This window comes from Elgaria multicarinata, chromosome 23 (assembly GCF_023053635.1).
Source record: "Elgaria multicarinata webbii isolate HBS135686 ecotype San Diego chromosome 23, rElgMul1.1.pri, whole genome shotgun sequence".
NCBI lineage: Eukaryota > Metazoa > Chordata > Lepidosauria > Squamata > Anguidae > Elgaria > Elgaria multicarinata.
The window spans coordinates 3,061,959-3,076,858 of record NC_086193.1 but is presented as its reverse complement, the minus strand read 5'-3'; the positions used below and the strand labels follow the sequence as shown (position 1 = coordinate 3,076,858).

Sequence of the window (14,900 nt, the reverse complement as noted above, 5' to 3'; positions counted from 1 at the left end):
AAGAGAAGATTGAGGGGAGACATGATTTCACTCTTCAAATACTTAAAAGGTTGTCACACAGAGGAGGGCCAGGATCTCTTCTCGATCCTCCCAGAGTGCAGGACACGGAATAACGGGCTCAAGTTAAAGGAAGCCAGATTCCGGCTGGACATCAGGAAAAACTTCCTGACTGTTAGAGCAGTACGACAATGGAACCAGTGACCTAGGGAGGTGGTGGGCTCTCCCACACTAGAGGCATTCAAGAGGCAGCTAGACAACCATCTGTCGGGGATGCTTTAGGGTGGATTCCTGCATTGAGCAGGGGGTTGGACTCGATGGCCTTGTAGGCCCCTTCCAACTCTGCTTTTCTATGATTCTATGAAAGCCATAAAGACTGATTTCTTCCAGCAGGCCGTTCCAGTGGAATTTTAGGATGCTTTTAGGATGTTTTTAAGGATGTTTTAACAATGTGTACTATGTTTTTAATCAGTATTTTATGTATTTTATACTTACTGCTGTTCCACGCCTCAATCAAAATCGAGAGGCGGGCAAGAAATAAAATAATAATAATAATAATAATAATAATAATAATAATAATAATAATAATAATATAGGTGAGGTAGTATTCAAAAATGCCCCCTCTCCCCTCTGGACTGTACCACTTCATTCTGTGGTGTGTGAGGAACCAGGTGTGTGAACACCTTGTTCTCAACTAGAAAAAGCCCTGCCCCTGTTACCAACACAGCCTTGCATCGGGAGGTACAGACAGACATCCAAATTTGAAATTATATTATACAAGTATTCCCCATCTGCGAGGGCCATAGCTACTGTACTTAGTAGGGTGAGGCTGAGGTGCAGGTCCCAGCCTCTGAAGTATCCTTAGCCAACCTGGTGTCCTCCAGCAGTGTTGAATTGCAATTTGCATGATTCCCAGCCAGCATGACCAAGTTGACTGGGGATGATAGGAGTTGCAGTGCAAGACAGCTGATGGGGTGCCAGGTTATTTATTTATTATTTATTTCATTTATATCCCACCTTTTTTTCCTCCAAGGAACCCAAGGCGACGTACATAACCCTCCTCCTCTCCATTTTATCCTCACAACAACAACCCTTTGAGGTGGGTTGGGCTGAGAGTCTGTGACTGGCCCAAAGTCACCCAGTGAGTTTCCATGGCCGAGTGGGGACTAGAACCCAGATCTCCCAACTCCCAGTCCGACAATTTAGCCACTACACCAGTCTAAAGACTACCCCAAAAATATATCATTTTGTGTGTGTGTGTGTAAGAATGCTTTGTTCTCTCCCAGGGGGAAAGAATTCTGCAATCATCAGGGACACTGCGCCTTTGGTTTCTTTTCGGAAGGGTTTTCTTATTCGAAGATCAACTTTGCACATGCTCAGAGGCACTCAGCCTGGAAATTAGCCGCCTTGAGGCCCAGCATTAGGCGAAAGGCAGGATACAAATAAAGGTAATAATAATAAATTGGTTTAAGGACTTTACTCCCATTTAGGGGGGGGGAGAAAAAAGAAACTCTGTACATGCTCAGGGACATTTCAACCTTGGATCGTTTTTTGGAGAGGTTATTTTTCTTTACTGTTAGAGGGAAAGGAACTCTGCAGTGCTCAGAGGCGCTTGGTCCATGGATTCTATTCTATTTGAAATACTATTTCCTCTCTCATTTCAGAGGGGTGGAACTTTGCATATGCTCAGAGGCAACTTCAATGAGTCCCCCCTATCAAATAATAAGCAGTACTAATTGTTCAACAGGGTTCAGCCCTGCTATTGGAAACGCATTCCGGGTCTGAGCCCCGGCACCCAATTAAACCCTGCATCCACCCAGCTAGTGGAGGCTGGTGGCTCCGATTTTGGTGAAGCTGTGAATCCATTCTGGGTTTCAGCCAGAACTCTAATGGAGCTATCCAAGGGGCTGAAGCCAAGCCTCCAAATAGGTTCAGCAGCCTGGATTGCGCTTTTAGGGTTCGGGCTGAACCCCAGAATGGATTCACAGCCCCACCAAAATCGGAAGCACCAGCCTCCACTGCAGCCCATCCTTTCTTAGGCGGCGTCTTGAGTCGCTGTCACCCACACTTTACCCCGGAACCATTAGTGCGAGGGCTTCTGTTGCATCGACGGACCACTTTTAAGGGAGGACACACGTCCTTACGCACGCTCTGTGTGGAGACGCTACACGGTACCGCGTTTGGGGCGGGGCGTATCTTTGACTGACCGCTACAGGACCCAATGAAGCCCCGCGAAAGCTAATAGACGGCTACAGGAACCAATAGAGATGAGGGATAAGCGCCGGACGGAGGCACCGCGTCCAATAGCAGAGGGAGAAGGCGAGGCGGAGCGGGCTTGTCAATCCCGGAAGCGGAGAGGAGAGGGAGCGTCGGCGAAGAGACAAAATGTCGGAGAGAAAAGTGTTAAATGTTAGTGAAAGGTGGGGCGGGGGTGGTGCAAAGGAATGTGGGCTGTAGGGGGGCTGGCGCTCCGTTCTGGGGGGAACTTCCGGTTGGGTGACAGCGGTCTACCTCGCAGGGTTGTTGTGAAGACAAAATGGAGGCGGGTTGTGGGGGGGGCAAGGCGTAAAACCTCTCCTGGGACCAGGAAAGAGGCGATAAACAAATCAATGATGGGCACAGCTTCCCCCAAATTGCCCCCTTTCAGGCCTGTTGGGACTACAACCCCCATCATCCCCAGCCACGCTGCGTAGAGACGACGGCTGTGCCACGATGTGCCCAGCGCCCACCAGATGCGTCAGGACTACCGCCAGATGTGTTGGAACGACTACCTCCATCATTGGGGATGATGGAGGTGGTGGTTCCAACACATCTGGGGGGTGGGGGGTGGGGGTCAAGTTGGGGGGGAAGCTCGGCGGGGGCTTCGTCAGCCCTATAACCAAGTCGTGGCTTTGCTTGTCCAGCTGTTTTCAGATGACAACCCAGCATTTCTGGCCGGCCTGGGGCTGATGGGCTTTGATGTCTAAGACATCCGGAGAGCACCCAGTTGTAGAAAGTTGGGTTACGGGGAGAGCGGGTAGGCAGTTTCGTGAGCTTTAGATATAGGAGCTAGAGAGAAGGGCTGAGAGCTTAATTAACGATGGGGATCTTCAGATGGGGACAGAGGTTGCTGGGGAACATGGGTGGGAGGGTGCTGTTGCACCGTCTCCTGCTTTGCTGGTCCCTATTCGACGCTGTTTGGCCCCTGTATGAACAGAGTGCTGGACTAGATGGACCTTTGGTCTGATCCAGCATGTACATTGATGGTGCTATATAAATAAATAATAATAATAATAATAATAATAATAATAATAATAATAATCAGGGCTCTTCTGACGTTCTCATGTGGGGCTGTGATTGGGTTATTTAAGGTTGGGTTTGTTTGAGTCCCTTGGGATGTGAATGAATGAAATCTTTATTATTATTATTATTATTATTTATTTATTTATATAGCACCATCAATGTACATGGTGCTGTACAGAGTAAAACAGTAAATAGCAAGACCCTGCCGCATAGGCTTACAATCTAATAAAATCATAGTAAAACAATAAGGAGGGGAAGAGAATGCAAACAGGCACAGGGTAGGGTAAGCAGGCACAGGGTAGGGAAAAACTAACAGTAGAAAGTAACAGTAGAAGTCTGCACAACATCAAGTTTTAAAAGCTTTAGGAAAAAGAAAAGTTTTTAGTTGAGCTTAAAGCGATAAGCCATCACAGTTTGATATAATTAGAAAGATAGAATACGAGTAAGAAGGTGAGCTAACGCAAACACAATAACAATAGTGAGGATTAAAATAAAATGAAAAGGGTAAACAAAAATACGGGAATGTGAAAATGAAGAATCACAGTAGCATAACTTAAGAGCTGCCCTATGTGGGGTGGGGTGGGGTGGGATAACTGAGTACTAGATCATATGAAACTGAGTACTAGATCACATGAAGAAGATGCTATGTGGCCCATAGATCCTATGTCTTTTTTGCTAAGTGTAAGTCGCTCCGAGAGCCTTTTTTGGCTGAGGAGCGGGGTATAAGTATGATAAATAAATAAATAAATAAATAAAATAGATCCTAGGTTTAAACTCTAAATCCAAAAGACTCAAATCCAGGTGAGAAAATCCAGTCAGAGCAGACAGTATTTGGCCATATATTTGTATCCTGTGTATGATAACGTTTATTAAATTTATGTATTGTAACAAAGATTACATGTATCTTATATCCCGCTTTTCCTCAAAAGAGCTCAAAGTTTTGTATAGGGTTCTCCCCACTACTCCTTTCCATTTTACCCTCGCAACAATCCTGTGAGGTAGGTTAAGCTGAGAGATGGTCGTGGACCCAAGTTCACTGAGAGAGCTTCATGGCGGAGTAAGGATTTGAACCCAGGCCTTTCTAGTCCGACAGCTTAACCATGACCCCGTACCAGTGGTCCACTCTAGTCTCTGGCTGCTTCATATGCCTCTATAGGTCACACACCTGGTGTCTGAATTATGGGAGAAGGGGCCCGATTCTGTGAGCTATGACTCCTGGGCATGGCCACACTTTGAGTTGTTTCCGGAGTGCCTGTGCGAAAATGTCTTACTCTTTTAACTGACCCATCTTTCCTTGCATCGTAGAAATACTACCCCCCGGATTTCGATCCATCTAAAATCCCCAAGCTTAAACTTCCGAAGGATCGTCAGTATGTGGTCCGGCTAATGGCTCCTTTTAACATGCGGTAAGAAAAAGACTTCTTGGAACTGTATCAGACCCATTTTTCCGATGAGAAAAATCCGATGATTTTTCCGTGTCCTGCACTCTGGGAAGACCGAGAAGGGATGCTGGCCCTCCTCTGTGTGTGACAATCTTTCAGGTCCTTGAAGAGTGCTATCATGTCTCATAGAGTCATAGAATAGTAGAGTAGGAAGGGCCCTCTAAGGCCATCCAGTCCAACCCCCTGCTCAATGCAGGAATTCACGTTAAAGCATCCCTGACAGACAGCTGTCCAGCTGCCTCTTGAAGGCCTCTAGTGTGGGAGAGCCCACCACCTCCCTAGGTCACTGATTCCATTGTCGCACTGCTCTAACAGTCAGGACGTTTTTCCTGATGTCCAGCCGGAATCTGGCTTCCTTTAACTTGAGCCTGTTATTCCGTGTCCTGCACTCTGGGAGGATCGAGAAGAGATCCTGGCCCTCCTCTGTGGGACAACCTTTCAAGTATTTGAAGAGTGCTTAAAAGGTTGGGGGGGGGGTCTGTTGTTAACCGTTGCTGTCTGAAACCTCACAGGTGCAAAACGTGTGGAGAGTACATCTACAAGGGCAAGAAATTCAACGCCCGGAAGGAGACGGTCCAGAATGAATCGTACCTGGGGCTCCCCATTTTCCGGTTTTACATCAAATGCACCCGTTGTCTTGCAGAAATCACTTTTAAGGTTAAAGCTCTTTGGGTCTCTCTCTCTCTCTCTCTTCCCTGCTCAATGCAACTGGCAAAGAATAAGTTGACATGATCTGATTATGTCCCCCAATATCGCATGTAGGTACACAGACGGGAATAAAAATGCATAAAAAAAGGATAAAAAACCTGTAAAAATGCTAATCCGTCGATTTAAAGAAATGATCAAGCATCCATCAGTGGTGGAATGAGAATAGCCAGATTCAAGTTTGGCCACTTCTTGCGTAATAGGCTTATTGGTGCCTTGGAGTAAAATAATCCTAAGAGACTTGGGAGAGGGGCCAGGGAAACACTGTCTAATACAGCCTTCCTCAACCTGGGGCGCTCCAGATGTGTTGGACTGCATCTCCCAGAATGCCCCAGCTGGGGCATTCTGGGAGTTGTAGTCCAACACATCTGGAGCGCCCCAGGTTGAGGAAGGCTGGTCTAATAGGACATATTAGGTTTTTCCAGCCCTCTTGATAATAACTGCAGTAGAATAGAACATGCAAGCTAGACTTCTCTGCAGAAGGCTTCAGCTCATCCAGAATCGTCGTCAGTGGACAGTATTGGATCGGTCCGTTGACTGGAGTCTCTAACCCAAAGCAGGACACGATCCTAAAAACACCCCCCCAAGGTTCCCTCGTGCACTCTGCTCGTCATCTTGCGGGCCAGAGGCACCCAGGCAGAAAGCATCTTGTAGTTTGCGTGTCGCGTGCTAACAGTTCCCTCTTGTTTCCCGCGCCTCCCTCAGACGGATCCGGAGAATACAGACTACGCCATGGAGCACGGGGCAACCCGGAACTTCCAAGCCGAAAAGCTGCTGGAGGAAGAGGAGAAGCGGTTACAGAAAGAGCGAGAGGACGAGGAGCTGAACAACCCTATGAAGGTCTGTCTCCGTCTGCCTTGCATTCTCCCAAACAGATTTGGGTAGAGCAGGGGACAGATTTTGGGGAGAGCGGGAAAGGGAACCTTAAGGTAACGGGTTTTAATCCAGTTCAGACATTTCTCCGAATGTCTAGCTGAAATCCGGTTCAGACATTTCTCCGAATGTCTAGCTGAAATCCGGTTCAGACATTTCTCCGAATGTCTAGCTGAAATTCGGTTCGGACATTTCTCCGAATGTCTAGCTGAAATCCAGTTCGGTCTTTTCTCCAAATGTCTAGCCGAAATCCGGTTCAGACATTTCTCCAAACGTCTAGCTGAAATCCGGTTCAGACATCTCTCCGAATATCTAGCTGAAATCCGGTTCAGGCATTTCTCCAAACGTCTAGCTGAAATCCGGTTCAGACATCTCTCCGAATATCTAGCTGAAATCCGGTTCAGGCATTTCTCCAAACGTCTAGCTGAAATCCGGTTCGGACATTTCTCCAAATGTCTAGCTGAAATCCGGTTTGGACATTTCTCCGAATGTCTAGCTGAAATCCGGTTCGGTCTTTTCTCCAAACGTCTAGCTGAAATCCAGTTCAGACATTTCTCCAAATGTCTAGCTGAAATCCAGTTCGGACATTTCTCCAAATGTCTAATTGAAATCCAGTTCAGACATTTCTCCGAATGTCTAGTTGAAATCCGGTTCAGGCATTTCTCCGAACGTCTAGCTGAAATCCGGTTTGGACATTTCTCCGAATGTCTAGCTGAAATCCGGTTCGGTCTTTTCTCCAAACGTCTAGCTGAAATCCAGTTCAGACATTTCTCCAAATGTCTAGCTGAAATCCAGTTCGGACATTTCTCCAAATGTCTAATTGAAATCCAGTTCAGACATTTCTCCGAATGTCTAGCTGAAATCCGGTTCAGGCATTTCTCCGAACGTCTAGCTGAAATCCGGTTTGGACATTTCTCCGAATGTCTAGCTGAAATCCGGTTCGGTCTTTTCTCCAAACGTCTAGCTGAAATCCAGTTCAGACATTTCTCCAAATGTCTAGCTGAAATCCAGTTCGGACATTTCTCCAAATGTCTAATTGAAATCCAGTTCAGACATTTCTCCGAATGTCTAGCTGAAATCCGGTTCAGGCATTTCTCCGAACGTCTAGCTGAAATCCAGTTCGGACATTTCTCCGAATGTCTAGCTGAAATCCAGTTCGGACATTCTCCGAATGTCTAGCTGAAATCCAGTTCGGACATTTCTCCGAACGTCTAGCTGAAATCCAGTTCGGACATTTCTCCGAATGTCTAGCTGAAATCCAGTTCGGACATTTCTCCGAATGTCTAGCTGAAATCGAGTTCGGTCTTTTTTCCGAATGTCTAGCCGAAATCCGGTTCAGACATTTCTCCGAGTGTCTAGCCGAAATCCGGTTCCCTGGTCTTTCCCACCCATTGGTTCCAGTGCTGCCCTTCGAGCAACGCAGAGCAGGCCAAGCGTTCCTGAGCAGAACCGGCAAGGAAGCAGGAAAGTCCTGCTTGGCTTCCTTCATGTTTTTTTTTTTATTTTTTTTATTTTTATTTATCATACTTATACCCCGCTCCTCAGCCAAAAAAGGCTCTCAGAGCGGCTTACACTTAGGAAAAAAGACAAAAAAGACAAAAAATGTTCCCCGCTCCGGGGCTGCCTCCTGCCACCCAAATCCTCCCGCTCCTACCGGGCCTTTCTGCTTGACTTGCCAGGTCCTGGAGAACAGAACCAAAGACTCCAAGCTTGAGATGGAAGTTCTGGAGAACCTACAGGAGCTGAAAGACCTGAACCAGCGCCAAGCCCACGTGGACTTCGAGTCCATGCTGCAGCAGTACAAGGACTATGAGGAGCAGCAGAAGCAGCGGGAATTGGAGGAGGATGAGCAGGAGATGAAGTGAGGAGGATGAATTGGAGGGGATGAATTGGAGGAGGATGAGCAGGAGATGAAGTGAGGAGGATGAATTGGAGGAGATGAATTGGAGGAGGATGAGCAGGAGATGAAATGAGGAGGATGAGTTGGAGGAGATGAATTGGAGGAGGATGAGCAGGAGATGAAGTGAGGAGGATGAATTGGAGGAGATGAATTGGAGGAGGATGAGCAGGAGATGAAGTGAGGAGGATGAATTGGAGGAGGATGAATTGAAGGAGGATGAGCAGGAGATGAAGTGAGGAGGATGAATTGGAGGAGATGAATTGGAGGAGGATGAGCAGGAGATGAAGTGAGGAGGATGAATTGGAGGAGATGAATTGGAGGAGGATGAGCAGGAGATGAAGTGAGGAGGATGAATTGGAGGAGATGAATTGGAGGAGGATGAGCAGGAGATGAAATGAGGAGGATGAATTGGAGGAGATGAATTGGAGGAGGATGAGCAGGAGATGAAGTGAGGAGGATGAATTGGAGGAGATGAATTGGAGGAGGATGAGCAGGGGATGAAGTGAGGAGGATGAATTGGAGGAGATGAATTGGAGGAGGATGAGCAGGAGATGAAGTGAGGAGGATGAATTGGAGGAAATGAATTGGAGGAGGATGAGCAGGAGATGAAATGAGGAGGATGAATTGGAGGAGATGAATTGGAGGAGGATGAGCAGGAGATGAAGTGAGGAGGATGAATTGGAGGAGATGAATTGGAGGAGGATGAGCAGGAGATGAAATGAGGAGGATGAATTGGAGGAGGATGAATTGGAGGAGGATGAGCAGGAGATGAATTGGAGGAGGATGAATTGGAGGAGATGAATTGGAGGAGGATGAGCAGGAGATGAAGTGAGGAGGATGCGCCTCTGGACGCTTACTGATGTCCCCCCCCCAACACCTCCTGGGGCGCCCTGCCGTGCCCTACGGGTAGCGGTGGTCGAGGTCTTTATTTTTATCACCTTAGAATCACCTCCCTCCTTTTTTCCCCTTCTAAAGAACCCATTGTTGTTTTTTGCTGCTTTTTGGACAAATCCTCACCCTCCAAGCAGCTCACAGCAATTTAGAACCCGATTCGCGGTGGTGCTGGCAGGCGGATGCGAAAATAACGCAGTCCCGAAAAAACACCGTTTATACTAACCCACCTGGTTTCAGGCTGGCCGTCCCTTGCTGGTGCTCTTGCCGGGGACGAGGGGACGCGTCCGTCCCCTCACCTCTGCCGTCGCACCAATTCAGGGCTGTTTGTCTCGTCTTAAGTCAGACGTGTGAAACGTTCTTTTCCATCAGACGGGTGAAGAGCTCCAAATTCTGTGGCCGGCGACGCCTGCCCTCCGTCACCTGGGATGGGAGTTGAAGGCCGAAACGTGGGGGCTTTCCCCGGTGTCGAGGGGGGGGGGAAGAGAGAAAAAGGCGTAAACAGTGAGGTCGCCAGGAAACGGAACGCAAAAGATTCAATTCGTGAAGGGAGCAGGACTTCGGTGGCAGGCAGATGAGAACGGAGAGATCCACACGAGGCCGTTTGAAAAAAGCGGAGCGGCGCTGGGGCAGCGCTGGCCTCCACGGAGACAGGGACTCCCGTCTGGCTGCTGACGCGTCCTGTTCTTTTCTCTCTCGCCCAGAGCGATGCTGGAGAAAGCCCAGAGCCGGAGGTTGCTGGAAGATTCCGATTCGGATGACGACCCTGCGCCGGCTCCCGCAAAACCCTTTGTGAAAGTGAAGCCCACGGATATCCTGCAGGAGGTACGCGGCGAGGGGGCGGGGTATAGCCGGAGGGTTTCACTGTAGAAAAGGGGGATGCCCCATCACAGAGGGGTGCTTCCCTAGGGTGGGTGTGGGCCTGGGAGACTCCTGACAGACCCCTGCTGTGGGCCTCCTTTGTGATGTATTCACACCTGGCCCGGTTATCCTGCACACGCCGGATTGCATCCGATTTATTTATTTATTACGTTTCTCTACCGCCCAATAGCTGCAGCTCCCTGAGTGGTTCGCAACGATTCCAACCACGAAATAACGCTATAAAATGCCATATAAAACGCGCGAACGCTTAAAACGGCCGTATGAAACGCGCAAAGCAAAATCAAAGCGGCAGAGTAAAACACAACAGCCGATTTAAAACGCCAGAGCGAAAGGACTTAAAACGCCGACAAGGCGTTCTGCTCGCGCGGCAGCCGACCAGCTGCTCATGGGGACCCCCAAGCAGGACATGAATGCAACGGCACCCTCTTCTAAAAAGAACTGGGCGTGTTTAGCCTGGAGAAGAGAAGATTGAGGGGAGACATGATAGCACTCTTCAAATATTTAAAAGGTCGTCACACAGAGGAGGGCCAGGATCTCTTCTCGATCCTCCCAGAGTGCAGGACACGGAATAACGGGCTCAAGTTAAAGGAAGCCTGATTCTGGCTGGACATCAGGAAAAACTTCCTGACTGTTAGAGCAGTACGACAATGGAACCAGTTACCTAGGGAGGTAGTGGGCTCTCCCACACTAGAGGCCTTCAAGAGGCAGCTGGACAACCACCTGTCAGGGATGCTTTAGGGTGGATTCCTGCATTGCGCAGGGGGTTGGACTAGATGGCCTTAGAGGCCCCTTCCTTCTCTGCTATTCTATGATTCTATGATCCCGCCCATGTTCCCCAGCAACTGGTGTACAGAGGCTTATTTGAACCTGGTACCTCCTATATGCAAAGCGGAGTGAGCTGCTGACTTTCCTCAAAAGGGGCGGTGGGGGAAAGACGGCAGTTTGTGAAGGGTGCAATCTTGGAGTCAATTATTATTAACATTCTAATTATTTATGACATTTCTCTCCCGCCCCACAGCCGAAGTGCTCTCGGCGGTTGGCAAAGATTTAAAAGCCATTAAAAATACCGCATGCAAAGTTTCAAAACGGTTCACGTAACGACAGGCAGTGCACACACAGGCACCCTATGGACCTGTGGCCCGATTGGCGTCCACCAGGAGAAGAGTAAAAATATACTCTAAAAATATATATACAACAACATATATCTAAAAACAACTTTTAAGCAGTCAGGCATCAAACAAATCCAGGACCGGATTCAAACTCATTACATGCTGCAAAATGCCTGGGAGAAAAGAGACATTGAAACGATAACAATGTAGGCGCCAGGCAGGCTTCGTTGGGGAGGTCGTTCCATCAGTGAGGGGCCACCACTGAAAAGGCCCTGTCCTTTGCTGCCCACCTTCCTAGCCTTCCTCGGAGGAGGCACCCAGAGGGAGACTTTAGATGCTCAGCGTAGTGTCGCCCAACCGAGCCGTGGAATGTTTTAAGAAACTCCGAGGGTGCACGTGAAACCGGTTTGCTCCTTCCCGTGACCCCGTCTTAGGTTCCGGAGCCGGAAGCCAAGAAGCCAAAGCTGGAGAGTTGGGAGAGGAGCGTGGGCAAGCTGACCCACAAGGCCAAGCTATCGGGACTGGTCACCACCGCCAAGAGGAAGCCGTCAAACGGAGCGGGAAGCCGGGATGTGCCGTCAGGTCCAGGTGATGGAGGGAGGCAGGGAGAGGTGGAGGAGAGAAAGGAGAAGACCTCAGCAGGCAGAGGACCGGCTGATACACTCGGCTTTAGAGCAGTTAGAAGGGCCTTAGAAGGTGAATGAAAGGTTGCGCGCGTCAGGAGCGGTCAGATTACTTGTCTGTCCGGCGCAGTATTCTCTGTTCTGATTGGCACCAGCTTTCCACAGGCAGAGAGAGAGAGAGAGAGGCCTTTCCCATCACCCAAATCCAGCCCCCTGGGGCCGCCCAGAAAGCCACGCCCTTTCCTTTGGCTCCACCCCTTCCTCCCCTGACACCGATCACCCTGAAAGGGGATTCAGAAAAGACGGGAGAGGCACGTGGGAACGGATCCTCTCCTCGGACAGCATCTTCGTTTTCTCGGACGGTCCCAACCTTGGGTCCCCAGATGGTGTTGGACTGCAACTCCCATATGCCCCAGCCAGTGTGGCCTGTAGTCCGGGACAATGGCACCTGCTGTCCAGCATCACCGGAGGACCACAGGTTGGGAATGGCTTGTCTAAACAATCTCCCACCGTCTACTGACTTTCGCTTTGCTTCTGGCTGTTCCTAGGTGCTGGGAGTCGGAGCGCAGACACCATCTCCGGGGACGCGGCGCTGCCGTGCGGTTCGAGGACGGGGGCCTCCTCCCTCAGCCTCCTGGGGGCGTACTCTGACAGCGAGGACAGTAAAAGCGACTGATAGTCCCTGGGTGAAGCAGCCGGCGTCCCCAAGATTTACCCGGTACTTTCTCAGGAAATGAACGCTGTATCGTGGAGGCCGTCAGCCTCTCCGCCGGAAGACACTTCCCTCCAGTCACCCTACGAACCCCCCCTGTAAACGAAATCGGCTGCTCCCTCCCATGGACCATCAGTTGCGGTGTTTCTTCGGATGCGATTGCTCCTGGAGTGGTTGGGTCACCCCACCTTTCCCCGTTCCACATGAGTCAAACTCCTCCTAGGTTCTTGCGCCAGTTTTCCAAGGGGGGGCGAGGAAGTTGAGCGGCTGACATATGTCTGGTGCAGCCCTGGACCGGGCCTCTGTTTCAGAGCCAGAAAGCAGACTAGAAGGGAGACGTCCCCCCTCTGGTCCACTCCATAGACCCACCTTCCCATCCTTTGCCATTAGCGGGGACGGGACCCAAGACGCAGTTGGGCCAGCCGACGGACTGCCTGGGTGTGTGGGAAGGACGGATCCGCCCACGTTTCTCCTGCTCCCCGCCCCCACGACCGACACAACAAGGGCTCCCAGTCTGGAGATCCGTTGGAGATTCTTTGAGTTGACGGGAGTTGGGAGTTACATTTATCGGGGCATCTCCTCATCGCAAACTTAAAGTGTGTGCTAACATTGTCCAGCTTTATCCATTCATAGGTCCATAGTTTTGGATTCAACAAAAAGACTAACCCATCTCTCATTCTGTCTTTGTCTCTCTGTATCTCTGTCTTTGTCTCTGTTTATCTCTGTCTTTGTCTCTCTGTCTCTGTCTCTCTGTCTTTGTCTCTTTATCTCTGTCTTTGTCTCTTTATCTCTGTCTTTGTCTCTCTGTCTCTGTCTCTCTGTCTTTGTCTCTTTATCTCTGTCTTTGTCTTTCTGCCTCTGTCTCTCTGTCTTTGTCTATCTCTGTCTTCATCTCTCTGTCTTTGTCTCTCTTTCTCTGTCTCTCTGTCTCTCTGTTTTTGTCTCTATCTCTGCCTTTGTCTCTATCTCTGTCTTTGTCTCTCTTTATCTCTGTCTTTGTCTCTCTGCCTTTGTCTCTATCTCTGTCTTTGTCTCTCTTTATCTCTGTCTTTGTCTCTCCGTCTTTGTCTCTGTCTCTGTATCTTAGTCTCTCTGTCTCTCTCTCTCTCTGTCTCTCATGCCCACAAACACACACAGTGTATCTGCCCGTTGTCTGATAGGGACTTAGAAGGAAGTGGGTGGGGGAAGTCACCACATTCTTTCATACTTGTCGGTTTTGCTCAGGCTGGGTGGGAGCATTGGACCATGGGCGAGCCTTGCGCGCTTGGTTTTCACTTACTCAACAGCGGCCGCTTGTAGGGGTGTGTGTGTGCCGGGGCAATGCAGTGACGGCAGTGGGCTGAATCCTCCCCTCTCCCCCTCCCTAGGGCCCCCATCCAGACCTCTCCTACAGCTGTTCTTGAGTAGCCTTGCAGGTGTAGCTTAGCCCCAGCGACTGCTGGGCTTGTGTCAGGGCTGAGTCCCTCCTGGAATGCCTGCACGATCGACCCGCCATCAGTGTAACTTAATAAAGGGTAGAAGCAAATTTGTGCTCCTTTCCCCCCCGTCCTCCGCCTGTTCTAATTTATATTTTTATCAATTTGAAAAACCCCGCAAAGCCGCTTTTCCTCTGCTTTCTCTGGACCATCCACTTGGTTTCCACGGCCTTGATAGATTCATGTGGCAGGAGGTGACAGGAAGGAGAACGTCTGGGAATCTCCCCAGCCCTTCCATGCGCGCACGTGCGTGCCTCCGCACCCTGTTTGTGAAATCGCCTGGTTTTCCCCCGGTCATTTGCTCCCGACCCGACCATCTTGTCGTCAGTTCTCCTTGCAGCCTGCTGGGGGCATCTTGTGACAGTGAGACGAATCGACGTGGTTTTCCTGGGGGTGGTTGGGGGCAGCTGGGGAGGCAGGCCGAGCGAAGCTAATGGCCCGCCGTTCTGAACGCAACGCTCCGTTTCCCCGGAAAGCGCATCCCATTAGAGGAACTGGCCTCCGTATCGCCGCGGAGGCTTTGCCAGAGTTCCCGGCCCATCTGTCTGCGCCTGCCTCGCTGGAAATGCTTTGCCAGGAACGGCACATGGAACGATTCAGTTCAGAACGGAGAGGGTGAAGCAATCTGGTTTTACTCCCGCAGAGACGAAGGAGAGATTCTTATTTAGGAAAGGTGAAGGCGGTCAGGAATTTTCTAGCATTTAATACAAGCGGACCTGCAACGAAATGTTGCAGCGTGGAGTCTTCCTTTTCCGCTCTGCCAGCCAGCCCTTTTTCGAGACACTCCATTACATTCCCTTTCCAGGATACTCCATTTTCTTCCTCTCTCCAGGTTTTTCCTGTTTCTCGTCTCAATAGTATTCTATTGTCCCTGATCATGCTGGTGGGCTATTTTTGCGTGTTCCCTCCCTTTAATCCCCCCCTTTAGAAGGTTGTGGGTTTTTTTGCTACTTCTGTAAAACCTGGGTTTCCCTCGAACCTTCTGCCCCCTCTTTCTTGGGCGTAGCTG

At 49.8% G+C, this 14,900-nt stretch overlaps 1 protein-coding gene across 1 annotated transcript; it reads left to right on the top strand.

Moving 5' to 3' along the window:
- The first annotated feature begins 2,335 nt into the window (after positions 1–2,335).
- On the top strand, positions 2,336–13,175 carry YJU2 (YJU2 splicing factor homolog). Its single transcript, XM_063147068.1, has 8 exons — positions 2,336–2,406; positions 4,585–4,685; positions 5,234–5,378; positions 6,132–6,266; positions 7,979–8,160; positions 9,795–9,915; positions 11,516–11,669; positions 12,253–13,175. Exons 1-8 carry the CDS (start codon positions 2,383–2,385, stop codon positions 12,378–12,380), a joined length of 990 nt encoding a protein of 329 aa, XP_063003138.1. The 5' UTR covers positions 2,336–2,382; the 3' UTR covers positions 12,381–13,175.
- The last annotated feature ends 1,725 nt before the right edge of the window (positions 13,176–14,900 follow it).